At 41.5% G+C, this 14767-nt stretch overlaps 1 protein-coding gene across 4 annotated transcripts; it reads left to right on the top strand.

The window, feature by feature from the left end:
• The first annotated feature begins 231 nt into the window (after positions 1–231).
• On the top strand, positions 232–8669 carry nr4a2a (nuclear receptor subfamily 4, group A, member 2a). Of its 4 annotated transcripts, none has more exons than XM_042336484.1 (8): positions 232–316; positions 2536–2677; positions 3242–4128; positions 5283–5412; positions 5575–5738; positions 6755–6957; positions 7361–7539; positions 7766–8669. In XM_042336484.1, exons 3-8 carry the CDS (start codon positions 3244–3246, stop codon positions 8020–8022), a joined length of 1818 nt encoding a protein of 605 aa, XP_042192418.1. In that variant the 5' UTR covers positions 232–316; positions 2536–2677; positions 3242–3243; the 3' UTR covers positions 8023–8669. The 4 variants fall into 4 exon arrangements, with proteins under 4 accessions (XP_042192418.1, XP_042192419.1, XP_007888110.1 ...); XM_042336485.1 differs by having other exon boundaries at positions 232–320; XM_007889919.2 differs by lacking the exon at positions 232–316 and adding an exon at positions 848–877.
• The last annotated feature ends 6098 nt before the right edge of the window (positions 8670–14767 follow it).

Genomic DNA, 14767 nt, shown 5'->3' with positions numbered 1-14767 from the left:
TCACACACAGACACCCTCACACACCCTCACACACACACACACACAGAGACAAGTAACCTGTGCACCCCCTGCTCTCTCTCTCTCTATACTGTAACTTGTCACCCCCCCCCCCCCCCCCCCCCCCCCAAACACTCTTACACTTCAAACTTAATGCTCTTGTCTTGTTGGTTTGGGGAGCGACGTTGTTTGACAGATACCACAAACACCCCCCACCCCCCACCCCCACTCCCCTCTCTCTGTCTCCCTCTCCCTCTCCCTCTCTCTCTCTCTTTCTACATCCATCCCAAATGAGAAGCGAGAGTGGACATTGATACAAGTAGGTATTGAACTGTTTTTACTGCTTCTTTTCGGTGTGTATTTAATACGGCAAATGTCGGGGCTGTGTGTGTGTGTGTGTGTGTGTGTGTGTGTGTGTGTGTTCCCAGACGTGGATGCGATTTCCAGGAGATTTTTTTTTTCTGTCTTCGCTGTTTAGGTTTTAATGCACTGATTGCGATTGATTTGCTGGAATTTCTTCTCTCTCTCTCTCTCTCTCTCTGTGTGTGTCTCTGTGTCTCTCTCAGAGATGCTGTGAATTAAGCTGCTGTGTGTGTGTGTGTGTGTGAGTGTGTGTGAGAGTGTCTGTGTGTGTGTGAGTGTGAATTGCACAACTCTATTCGGGATTGGCAGTCATTTGTTATACCGTTACGGCTCTCTTAGGCTCGTGGTTACTTACGCTCCTCATCAGAAAGAGTGTTTTTTTTTGTTAATTTATTTAAGTCCACTCCACTCTTCACTTTTCCGCAGAAGTGTCAGAGTGGTACCGAGGGTCGGGCAGGGCCGCGTGGTGGTGGTGGTGGTGGTGGTGGTGGTGGTGGTGGTGGTGTTTTTTTTACCTGTAAGTCTCACCTAAAGTCAGTCTCACCTCTCAATACCACTGAGTGGGACCTCAGAGACACGTGTATTGTGTGTTGCGATGGAGTGAAACCCGATTAAGAGACAGACGGAGCTCGAGTGTCTATGGGGGGGACGTGTTGTGACTGTGCGGATGGGAGGCTGAGAGCACAGCGGATGCTACAGGGTGTCTGTCTGTGTGTCTGTCTGTCTGTGTGTCTGTGTGTGTGTCTGTGTGTCTGTGTGTCTGTCAGCACTGCTCTGGTGTTGGGCTCTATTATTCGGGAGTGGGCAACAAGTTAGATCGAGGTGTTGGCACCGGTAATGCCATTTACCCTTTAAGCATCACGTTTACTGCAGGTTGACCGGTGTATTTGGGGGGTGGGGGTGGGGGGGGGGGGGGGGGGGGTGGGGGTTCTGTTCAGTCTCAGACCTGCTTCGAGATTTGTTGTAATTATTGCTTCTTGGAAATGAATCAAAACCCGGTGTTTGTGGAGATAGGGAACAGCGTTCAGTGGAGGAGAGCCGCTGAGCTTCTGGTTTGTCACTTCGGAAAGTTACTACACCTTTTACAAGACGCGGCGGAATTGATTCCCGTTTAAAATACCAGAGGGAGGAGGGGGTGGGGGGGGGGGGGGGTGGGGGGGGGGGGGGGTATTTAAGTCGAGTATCACACAGAGCACAGATGGATGTTGTTCCAAGTTACAGTATTTCCAAGCGAATCACTGGCATCCGTTGTTGGACCCGATTCCTCCCAGTTGACCACATAGCCGATGAACAGTTTAGCAAAGGAAGTAATACATTGGGTGTGAGCAATAATTGGTATCATTTATAACCTTATATAATTGTTGTGTGTCGGGTTGAGTGTGCGCTTGTGACAGCACAAGCATTTATTTGGAAGCAGTAGTGCAATCTGTCGTCCTCCTCTCTGACTATCTTTTTTGCGATGCGGTGTATAGCTATTTTATGTGTAATGACAGTTCGTGTACATTATTGCACACATTTCTTTCTGTATCTGAAACTCGGTAAACTTGATGTCAATTCATTGCCAGCACTGTATCGAGCAGAGCAGAGCAGAGCAGAGCAAAGCTGGTCACTTTTTTTTTTCCCCTTAAACTTCTCAGAAACAAATATGTTTCCTCTTTAGATCTGCGCTTAATGGGGAAAAAAAAGTATTTGGGACTTTAATCAAGTGATATACGATGCAATGTAATTTAAGAGAGCTGTTAAAGACGCCATTGGTATTTGGGGCTGCTTCTTGCAATTAAAACGCGTAGAGAGAGAGAGAGAGAGAGAGAAAGAGAGAAATTGAATCAAATGTACAAGGAAAGGTGATATGTAACTTCCAAAGATGATCAGATGTTTTAATATCTAAAAAGCACAACGTATTGCAGTGGTAGAGTTTGTGCGAAAGTAAACATATTAGATAATGTAGAAAATATCAGTAACTGTTTAAATAAACCAGAGAAATAATATATCACATTGAAGCTAAAATGTCTTGCCCAAGGCAGGCTAAGTAAGGTGTATTTTGGGTCCAAATCAAAAATCATTAGAAATTGACATCTGTTTTTTTTCTATTGTGTTATTTTTTAGTTATTTAACAGTGAGTGTGATGGTGTGGGTAAACCATTATATATATATTTTTTCCCCATCTGTTTTCAGATATACATTTCATTCCACTTTCAATTGCTGAATTGCTGATTTAAGGGAAAAAAACATATTCTGAATTTCTTCTGTCGAGGAACGGAAATCACAACACCTCCCGCTTTCTATTTCTTCCACCATCCCAGTCATTTGGCTGAAGGTACGTTATGTTTGGGGGAAAAAAAAATAAGCTGTTCAGATTGTTAATTAATTCCTGAAATAGTTTTGAACTAAAATTGCATTGCAATACATTTTGTTTTATTTAACCAACAAAAAAAAATTAGCGCCGCTCACGGAATAGAAATTTCTGTACGTCTTATTTTTATACATAATATATATATGTTACCCATCTACAAGTTGTGACTGTTTCAGTTCAGTTAGAATACTTCTATTACACGTATACCAATAAGAAAATCTGCATTAATCGCCTAAAATCCAGTGGGATTATCCGCAGAAGAAGTCTAACAAGTGAAAGGCGCTAAATTGTTTCTCCACCTTGGAGTTTCTGAGAGAATAGACGCCTTTGCAAGTGTACAAACCCCTTCAGGGTAAATAAATAGCATTGTTTCAAGAAAATGAATGCTGAAATCTAACAATGTGGCTTAGAGATGCGTGTGTTTTTTGTTGTTGTTGTTGTTGATAAAGGAGAGGATTTAGACAGAAGTATTAGGGGGGAACGTTTGTGTCTAAACGTATGAGTACATGTTGAGATGTTTCATTACAGCCATGCCCTGTATTCAGGCTCAGTATGGGTCTTCACCACAAGGAGCTAGTCCTGCGTCTCAGAACTACAGCTACCACAGTGGGGAATATAGCTCTGACTTCCTAACGCCAGAGTTCGTCAAGTTCAGTATGGATCTCACCAACACCGAAATCACAGCCACCACGTCCCTGCCAAGTTTCAGCACCTTCATGGAAAACTACAGCAACAATTACGATGTCAAACCCCCCTGTCTGTACCAGATGCCACTGTCCGGCCAACAGTCCTCCATCAAGATCGAGGACATGCAGATGCATGGCTATCACCAACAGAGCCACCTACAGCACCCATCAGAGGAGATGCTCTCTCACTCCGGCTCCATGTACTACAAGCCATCCCCACCGCCCACCCCAACAACTCCCAACTTCCAGCTCCAACACAGCCCCATGTGGGACGACCCCAGTTCCCTGCACAGCTTCGCCCCAAACTATGTGGCCACCACCCACATGATAGACCAGCGCAAGAACCCTGTCTCTGTCTCCAGACTCTCTCTTTTCTCCTTCAAGCAGTCTCCTCCCGGCACCCCGGTGTCCAGCTGTCAGATGAGGTTTGACAGCCCTCTGCACGGACATCACCTGAACCCAGAGACAGGAGGTGCCCCCCATCACGTGTTGGACAACCAGAACTTCGCTGTCCCCAACCCCATCAGGAAACAGGCTGCCATGGGCTTCCCTGGTCTGCAGATTAGTCACGGCCATGGCCACGGCTCTCAACTGATGGACAGTCAAGTGCCATCACCTCCATCTCGAAACTCTCCATCCAATGAGGGTCTGTGTGCAGTTTGTGGAGACAACGCCGCCTGTCAACACTATGGAGTGCGCACTTGCGAGGGCTGTAAAGGCTTCTTCAAGGTGAATTTTCCTTAAAACGCTGATCCAAACCTCGGCTGTTGATGAAAGAATAAATGAGAAAGACCAGAGGGTTGGGGTTGGAGTTGGGGTTGGAGTTGGGGTTAGGGTTGGGGTTAGGGTTGGGTAATGTTGGGTAATGTTGGGTAATGTTGGGTAATGTTGGGTAATGATTGTTGCGTTGCGGTTTTTTTGGTTTGTTGCTATTTTCTCTTTTTTTTTCCCTTAAACCCAGTTCGTGTTCAAACGTTCACCAACTCCCGCAGATTAGTTAAACGGGTGTAAAGCTATACGGTGACAGTGAGCCCCGCAATGTGATGCAGCGCCTTATCACGTCGCTGAGACCTCTCACAGATATTGTAGCGATGGTTGAGTTAATGGATCTAAGAAAAGACTGTGTGATTACTAATTTGGGGGTAATTCAGACGACACTAATTGATTATATTTAGCCACTAGATTTTGTGTGTGTGTGTGTGTGTGTGTGTGTGTGTTTAAAAAAAAATCTCGATAACAGTGTTATGCTGTGTGTTAGGGACTGAGCCGACTCCTGAAGATGTAAATTGGTAACGACATTAAGCCGTGTCTCAGTTAACCGACTAGAACACAATTCCCTGTGGTAAAATTAAAGTGATCTCTTTATTTCGCCAGTGCGATTGAATAATCTTATCGTTTTAAATCGAGGGGTCTCGGAGGGATGTAAATAGTATGAATGCCCACGAATTTATATTTACCCAAAGTCTGCCTTCCTCTCGCCCTCGCATATCAAGTATGGAGCCGGGAAACTGGGGGGAAAGGCACAGGTTTCAGAGCCCATTGTGAAACACTACAACACGATGCATCCTTTAAAGGTGGTGCGAAACCTCTGAGCCACAAATACATAGAAAAGAGATATTATACAAACAGTCCTTCCGATTGCTTTTCGAACTGGACATCAAACCGGATTTTTTTTAAAAAAATGTAACTTATGTAGCGTATATTTTTTATATATTTTATATATATTGTTCCTGTTGTTTTATATATATATATATAATATGTTTATCATTGTTTTATTTTACAACGGCTGTCGGCCTGATTAGCAATTGTGATCATTGTTGCATATAATACTAAATCTGCGTCTCAATGAAATAACCCTAAAATATTGTACCTTTGTTTTGCAGCGGACGGTCCAGAAAAACGCCAAATACGTTTGTTTAGCAAATAAAAACTGTCCAGTCGACAAACGCCGCCGGAACAGGTGCCAATACTGTCGTTTTCAGAAGTGCCTTGTGGTTGGGATGGTGAAAGAAGGTATGTGTTCAGGTGATGTGAGCTATACTTGTGTGTGTGTATCTGTTTGAGAACTAATTATGACTATAATTATTATAGCTGTCTGTCTGTCTTCGGGCTGATGGCCCCCAAGTCACGTAAATCTCAAAATAAAGTGTTTTATTTGTCTCTTTATTCCTCCAGTTGTCCGCACAGACAGCCTCAAGGGTCGCAGGGGACGACTCCCGTCTAAACCCAAAAGCCCCCAAGAACCATCTCCACCTTCTCCTCCAGTCAGTCTCATCACAGCCCTGGTCAGAGCGCACGTTGACTCCAACCCTGCCATGTCCAACCTCGATTACTCCAGGGTGAGTGAGGGAGGGAGGGGAGGGAGGGAGTGATAGTGACTGAGTGAGTCAGTGAGTGACTGAGTCAGTGACTGAGTGAGTCAGTGCGTGAGTGAGTAAGTGCGTGAGTGAGTAAGTGCGTGAGTGTGAGAGGGAATGAGTGGGTGAGTGAGAGAGTACGTGAGTGAGTGAGTGAGTGCGTGAATGAGTGAGTGCGTGAGTGAGAGAGTGCGTGAGTGAGTGCGTGAGTGACAGAGTGAGTGAGTCAGTGCGTGAGTGTGAGAGGGAATGAGTGAGTGTGTGAGTGAGTGAGTGAGTGATGAGTGAGTTGAATCCTTTCCAATTGCTTTTCCAACCAGACAGCAAACCACAAAAATTACACACATAAGAGAAGTCTTAATATGTTGGGGGAAAAAAATCGCATCTGGTATTAATATTACAAGAATTGATCAATATATATATATATATATACGAAACAATTACTGATTATGACTTACATTGCGGCCCCACAGACAGACAGTGCACAACAAATAATCTTTTTACTTTGAAATTGTGTTTTTTTTTTAGTCAGTTTTCCAGACTGCACTCTGGTCTTAAAACAACCTGCTGTTGTATAACGGAAATGTAAAGGGTTTATTTAGGGATATCCCAAAGGGTTATTCGCTGTAGCGTTCTTTGGCAACTTTAAAATTAAATATATACATCTATTACATTTTGAATAGAGGTGTTTGTGTGTGTGTGTGTGTGTGTGTTTTATTTAATCTGTTACACCGTTAGGATTATTTGCGCTATTTAAATCCACGTATAAATAAATAAAACGCCCTAATGAATTAATTGCTTTGGCATTAGCATTTTCTTAATTGGTCAACAGTAGATGAATGTAATTGCTAGCAGTATAGTCTAATAATAATAATAATAACGATCAGGTGCTGTGTACAAAAGGGAGGGAATGTCATTTCACCGTTGATGTAGTTTTAATAGGACATTATTATCATTATTAACACGTTGTTTTTTTTCTCTTTCTTCTGAAAACCCAGTTCCAAGCCAACACCGAGTACCAGTTGAGTGGTGGGGATACAGAACACATCCAACAGTTCTATGATCTCCTCACTGGCTCCATGGAAATTATTCGGGGTTGGGCTGAAAAAATTCCTGGTTTCGCCGACCTGCAAAAGGAAGACCAAGACTTGCTCTTTGAATCCGCTTTTCTGGAACTGTTTGTTCTGAGGCTGGCATACCGGTAAATATATATATATATATATGTACATATGTATTAATAATCCCAATCCTTGCGTTTGTTAGAGCGCCTTATCATGAGATGTCTGGAAGCGCTTCACAGGATACACTGTAAAGGGAACTGACTGCGTCTTTGAGGCAAACGGTTTGCACACAGCACAATGTCCCACAAACATTCGTGGATTGCCTGACCAAGTTATTAGTTTTTTTTAAAAAATATATATATATATACACAGTACTTTAAAGTCTCTTCAAAACGCACCGCAATATGTCCAGCCCATTTTTTTTGTTGTTGCAAGCTTCAGTGATCTGAGTGGTTTCTTTTTTTACGAGCTCTTCAGTAATTAAAAGCCCACGTTTATTGACTGTGAAGCAATTAAGTGTGTTATTATTATTATTAATTGCAGGTCCAACCCAGTGGAAGGCAAACTGATCTTCTGCAATGGAGTAGTTCTGCACAGGTTGCAGTGCGTGCGTGGCTTTGGGGAATGGATAGATTCTATCATTGACTTCTCCTCCAACCTCCACAGTATGAACATAGACATATCTTCCTTCTCCTGCATTGCTGCCCTCGCCATGGTAACAGGTCAGTGCATTTATTTTCCCATTCCTCCCCCTTAAAATTGTGCGATGAAACCCTTTCCCTCCCCACCCACCCACCACCCACCCACCCACCCACCCACCCACCACAACACACCACCGCCCTTCATCCAATGTCCCCCACATTGTCAGGTCCCACTGTGACTGCAGCGGCGCTCAATGGGAACCACTATAATTTATATGCGTCTCTCTGTGTGTGTTTTTCTCGGCAGAGAGACACGGGCTGAAGGAACCCAAGAAAGTGGAAGAACTGCAAAACAAAATCGTGAACTGTCTCAAGGACCATGTAACTTTCAACAGCGGGAACTTGAACCGTTCCAACTACTTGTCCAAACTTTTGGGGAAATTGCCAGAACTTCGCACTCTGTGCACACAAGGTCTCCAACGCATCTTCTACCTAAAACTGGAAGACCTGGTGCCTCCACCCACAATAATCGATAAGCTCTTCCTAGATACACTGCCCTTCTGAGAAGCAAAGACCCCAAAGGCACTTGAGAAGTGACACAGAAACTAATCCGAAAGGATGTTCAACTCCTCAGAACGCAACAGAGAGAGAGAGAGAGAGAGTGAGAGAGAGAGACAGACAGACAGAGAGAGAGAGAGAGACACAGAGAGAGAGAAAGACTCGTCTCCAGTCAAATGGAACTTCGGTACCAAACGCAAAACATTTGCAAAACAAAACAAAAACAAAAAAAAAAGCCTGAAAACTTTTTTTTTTTCGCGTTTGGCGAGAACTTTGTCTTGACAACTCGGTTACTGACTGGCAAGGATTCACAGCAAATAAACTGCAACAACGTGGTATATACAGTTTTTTTCATTACCTATTTTGATTTTTTTTTAATTGTTGTTGTTGTTGACGAGATGAAGGTTTTCTCCCCCGAATATTGGGTGGGATAAATGCGTCACTTGTGGTTCAACCTTTTTGATAGAAATTCACATCGAAGCAGTGTTATAAAATGGATTGTACCCTCAGCCAAGTTTATGGTCTAAAGCAAATCTGCTCTGTAGTATATATAATAAAGAGAATTAACGTTGTACAAATTACTGCAAGTGTATGAAGAGACATGCGTCCAGGCGTTACTATTATTACTATTATTATTATTATTGAAAAGGGTGCAAAAAAAAAAGTTGTAAATTATCAAATGAAAGTTTGTAGGCTCTGATTATTTTTGTTGGGGTGGGGGGGTGTGGCTATGTCTTTCTTGGCTGATGTAAGAGAGTGAGAGGGGTGGGGGTGGGGGGGTGAGAAAGAGAGAAAATAAGAGAGAGATGGAGAGAGAGAGGGAGAGAGAGAGAGATGCAGATTTTAATAGTGGTTAGTGCAAAATAAAAAGGCGAAGCATGTGTGAATGCTATTGCAGGAACTTGTCTTCATAAATGTACGTTGGAAATATCATAGGCACTTGATATCTTATTGGTGGATTATGTCTATACAGTATTGAAAAACTAAGAAATAGTATTGCAGACACTATGTAGTCTGTTAGTTTTGTTTTTTTAAAAAAAAGCAAGGCACAATGTTTTGCTATCTTGTTGGCAAATGTTATGAATCCTAGCATCTGACCCACAAGTATCAAACCGAATGGTATCTTAAAAAAAGGGACACATAGTGTTTGTATAAAGAGCGTTTCAACATTCCTCGTTTGTAAGTAAATGTTGTATGTAAAACTGTCGATGTTGATAAAAAAAGTTTATATCTTATTATTATTATTATTATTATTATTATTTCTGTCGCCTATAACATGAATTTGCATGCTGCAGTTCTTATTCCATGACGGTTTTCCAGAGTGCTTTTTAAGAAATAAATCACCTGCAAGTTACTAAGCACTTTGTCCTTAACTTTGCCCACAAACTATACAGTCAGTTCACTTTACAGTATATTCTGCGAAGAGCTTTGAGATGTCTCGAAGACGCGATAAGGCGCTCTTATCCAATGCAAAGATTATTATTATTATTATTACCTTCCAAAAACAGTCTGTAAAACGGTGACAGTTGCCAATTCATGTTTCAGTTGGAATTTTTAAAAGAAAGTATTTACATACATGGTAGGTTTTACTTTATATATTAAAATATATGTATAGAGATATATGTATGCGGTTACGTATACATTTTGACCCACAAAGTCACTGCCTTTTTCTATTGTGTAATCTTACATTTAGCGATGCTTAAAAGAGTATGTTTTCTGAGAAGTTCTTTCTTGGAGGGAGAGAGAGAGAGAGAGAGAGAGAAAAAGAACATTTAATGTTTACACAAATAAAAACAGATGTCTTCAAGAGGTTGTTTGGTGTGGCTTCAAATACAAACCCTGATGAAATGGAGACACAGACACACACACACACACACCTTTCCTACACTGTCACCCAGTTGAATATTTCAATTGGACATCAGTGCAGTGGCCAACACGGGTTTACGATGCAGCATTTAATTCACTGCAAAAAGCACAGACGGAGGCGAAACAGCGACGGATGTTTGGGCACAACTGAGAGTGCAAGTGCGGGTTAATCACACAACTGGAGCATCGCAGAGAGTGCGGTAATTACCAAACGCTTCGCGACGTTCAAAACCTGAGCAGATCCGTATCGAAGAGTGCACGGATCCGCCTGTGGTCCCGATGCTATTCCAACCGAAATTACTCTGGTTTTTAAAAGATTATTGTCATCAGAAACAAAAAAGCGACCTCAAAGATAAGTGCGTGTGAGTGTGTGTGTGTGTGTGAGTGTGTGCGTGTGTGTGTGTGCGTGAGTGTGAATGTGTGTATGTGTGTTCATTTTTTTTTTATTTCACCAGAAATGTTCCACCAGTTTAAGTACCTTTTTTTTTTCCTAATGAGAAATGCAATTAAGGATTTCTTTCCGACATGCTATCTGGATAGCATTTGGTTATCGCTTATTCATGTATTCTGTCTTGGGACTAAAATAAATTAAAGGAAACAGCTACCAGGAGAATTTCTCCATTTCTTGAATGTCACCAGATCAGCCTCTCTCTTGTCTGCAGATAAAGGGGGAGAAAAAAAATCACATCACTTTGCGCTTCTCCAGCGAGAAAAAAAATGCGACTTTTTTTTTTTTTGCAAAAGAAAACATTTGTTTTACTTGAAACGGGTAATACAATTTATGAAAGACTTTAGATATATACATAGAGAGAGAGAGAGAGAGGTCTCCAATTGTTGTCTCAGCATTTTCGACTTCTCTGTTTCTCCAAATGCAATAATAATAATAATGACAATAATAATCCTCGCATTTGGTACAGCGCCTTATCACGTCGTTGAGGCGTCTCAAAGCGCTTCACAGGATATACCGTCAAGTGAATTGACTATGCATTTTGTGGGCGAAAACACTCAACCTGTGGTTGACTTGGGTTGCGTTTTGGAAGCTCAGAATCACTGTGGGTTGTGTTGATGGGGTTGAGTCAAGGGACCAATTGCTAAATAAAGGTGACCCCATTGAGAGATTGGATTCAGGGAAGTTTATAGCAGTAAAGGGACAGAAGCAAATTAGTGTCCGAGACTCGTCACATTTTAACAGTCTTTATTACTCTGTTCATTCCGCGCGAATTCCTAACGTTTGATAGACAACTGAATGTGACTGTTGGTGTTGGCGTTATTGATGGCATTCGGCGGCCACACCTCTGTGTTGTCTTTGCACACCCGTGTGCAAGAATTCCTAATCGCAATCATGATGGTAAATAATAATAATAATAATAATGGTGATGGTGATGGTGATGATAGCACTAATTATAATCCTTGCAGGTGATGTAGGATCTTATCACGTCGTCGAGACGTCCCACAGCGTTTCGCAGAATGTATATTTTTGAGAGTGAAACTCAACGCACCACCAAATTCCCCACATTTATTCTGGATGTTAATATTTTTGAAGGTGTATATTTTTCATTGGGATTTTAACTGACACACTCACTCACTCACACTCACACTCACACACACACACACACACACACGGCTTCCCATTTTAACTGGACACCTTCATCAAATTCGACCCCTGTCATTAAAAAAAATACTCATTAAATAATGTTAAATTATTTTTGTTGTTTTCCCAGAAGCTCGAATCCCTTTAAAAGGTCCTCAAGTCGCATTAGTCGATGGGGGTTTTTTATTATTTTCCTTTAAGCCACGGGTTATGTATACTTGTTTTAAGTCAGAGAGGCTGTTTGCAATGTATATGGGAATCTTAACAGTGTTTCAACCAGTGGTTTATTTCCGCACAATGTTGATATTGTATTCAAAAGTGTTTGATTGCAAGAGGACCGATTGCAGATTAAAACGAAGGGAATAAACGGTCGAGGAGATTTCCACTGTAAATATGCGAATCGAGAAGAGAATATGTGGGATATGGGGGACGTGTTTTTCCACCTCTCACCAGTTGTACAATCGCAGGATTGTTTCACGACACATTATTTTATCAACAATTAGTACATTCATTCAATCATTCATTCATATTCTCTTTATTCTCTTTCACCCCCAGTGCACAACTCCCTGAAACGCCTCCACACTAAACAGGACATGTATTTAGAATTACTCTCTCTCTCTCTCTCTCTCTCTCTCTCTATATATATATATCTACTCTTTATTGAGCTGAACAGTGCAAAAATAAATAGAGCAACAATCTTTTTTCTTCTTCTTATAAATTAGACGACATATACATTGCGACACAGTATTTTTTTGACACACTTTATCTGATAGTTTTGCATAAGCTGCAATTTCATTTAGTCCCGAACTCTTTTTTATTTTCCCAGAAGTGATACTACATGGACTTATTTCACTGTTGTCCTCATCTTTGCAATGAACTTCAGATCTGATCCCAGTAATGAAGAGATTTATTTCTTCGTTCTCAAACTAAAGCAATATTAGACAGTTAATTATTATTATTATTATTAAAATCCAACGCTTAATTGTAGGAGATTCGATGGCTGATCACAATGATCCTAACCTCGTCCTCTCAATGATCCGAAAAGTTTAGCAAATGGGAAGAAAACAACTTTTTCCTCGACTGTTGTCTTGAGCAACACACCATCATATGGATGAAGAAAACATCTCGAAAGACCGATAAAGACAACCACTTGTATTCACACACGAGTTGGTGTGTGAACAATTTATAAAGTAAATCAATCAAATGCCGCCGCCAAACATGTGAAATAAGGTTAATAAATGAGGTTTTAGGTGTTTTTTCTTCTCTCTCTCTCTCTCTCTCTATATAAAAAAAAGTGTGTTGGTTATTTGGCCGCGTTACACTAATCAGTGTTATTTGATATTGAACTGGTGAGGTTTTGGAGGAATCGACTGCATTTTAACCTGTATTGAAATCAAACATGTGCAACGTTTTGGGACAGCAGTGTGTGTGTGTGTGTGTATTATCTGTGTGTTGCATGTGTGTGTTGTGTGTATTGTGTGTGTGTGTCTGTAAATGTGTGTTGTGTGTGTGTCTGTAAATGTGTGTTGTGTGTGTGTGTGTGTCTGTGTGTGTTGTATGTGTGTGGCTGTGTGTGTCTGTGTGTGTTGTGTGTTGCATGTGTGTGTGTGTGTGTGTTGCATGTGTATGTGTGTGTGTGTGCATGGACGAGTGCTCCCAACAGTGGCTCCAATGAAGGAGAGCATCAGTTGGGGCCGTTCCAGAGCTCAGAGGACAGAGTTTTTCAGACTTGAAACAAAGAGAGAGAAAGAGAGAAAGAGAGAGAGAGAGAGAGAGAGCCTTAACACAAAGCCAGGACTTGGGGTGTGTGGGCTATAGGGTTGGACAGGGCACAGAGCTCAGTCCAGAACACAGGGGATAAAATAATTGCCCTCCCCATTGCAAGGCAAGTCAAGGCAAGTCAAGGCAAGGTTGGATGGTGCACACTTCCCTTAAACAAAGGGATTCTTTGCCTATTATTTTTTTTGGGGCCGAATTAAGTGGGGGGGGGGGGGTAACACCAGCCTGAGCAAAAAAAAATAAAAGCCAAACCCCCTCTTGAACTGCAAAAGGCTTTTGATTTAATCCTGGGATAGACTTCTGCAAGAATTCAAATGGCAATCAACTCAATGAATGCATGTGCAGAGTTGGAAGTTGGGAAGCAGGATATTTTTGCTGAAATTGCCACATCCAGTAATTTCGGTGGAAAATTATATTGCGGCGGGGGCGGGTTGCATTTTGCAAAGAAAAACCTTTAGGCATTTTCTTTCCTGCTAAAATCTGGCCCAACTCCTTCGCTAAGTGTTACTTCCAAATCAGCCGCTCCCATTGGATTTCAGAGAAGGGATTTGCACTCATTTCTGACATGAATAGTTAGTACTATTGTTAGCATTGCTGTTAGTATTGCTCTAATTAGTATGAGTATTACACTATAATATTAGTAGAGTTCCCTCTCCATATCTTCTCAATTTGTCCTCGTGTTACTTTAATCTAAGCCATGGAAATTACTGACGTTCAATTGCAAGTTGCAGCATTTCTCTCAAGTTTTTTTTTGCTAACAGCCTTGCAGTTTAGCCGACAGTGGAAGTGTAGTGAACATAACAGCTCTAGAACTGGCTGACAGGTGGAATTAGTACTGACAGCTGATGTCAGAACCACAAATAAAAAAAAGCCACAGAAACTCATGAAGCTTCCCCCCCCCCCAATAAATATAATACATATCATAAAAACTACATGTTTGCAAGTTATTTCCAGGCGGAGAATTATATATTTGATAATAATAATAATAATAATCCTTGCATTTGATACAGCGCCTTATTCATGCCTTTGAGACGTCTCAATGTGCTTCACAGAATATACTGTGGATATATTTAGAGGGACTGATGCAATTTAATACCAGGTTTATTTTTGTAATTTATGATGTCATGTGAAACCCTAAACAAATATGCTGCTTTGAATCACTCGCTCACATGCATGCATTTTGCATTGCAATTCTTGCATGTTTTGAGCAAGTTCCATCAGTAATCTCCTTGGCGATCTAAGTAATCTTACGCTGACCTGATAGAGTGGCGGCATTAGAAAAAAATCATGCAATGGATCATTTTGGTGGCTCTCCCCATCTCGGGGATATTGCTATTATTAACATGGAGCCATTTAAAGTGGTTTGAAACTATCTGCGTGATGCTGTCATTGGATTGTATTTTGGGTGCCAGGATTTTCACTGTGCTGTTGCCAATTGTCTTGCAAGACACTGCCAGTGCCAACCCAATCTCGTGAACTTCAGTGTAAGCACAGCGACTGCAAGAGATGGCTTAG

Source organism: Callorhinchus milii, unplaced genomic scaffold, assembly GCF_018977255.1.
Source record: "Callorhinchus milii isolate IMCB2004 unplaced genomic scaffold, IMCB_Cmil_1.0 Scaffold6, whole genome shotgun sequence".
NCBI lineage: Eukaryota > Metazoa > Chordata > Chondrichthyes > Chimaeriformes > Callorhinchidae > Callorhinchus > Callorhinchus milii.
This window is presented reverse-complemented; position numbering and strand designations above follow the sequence as displayed.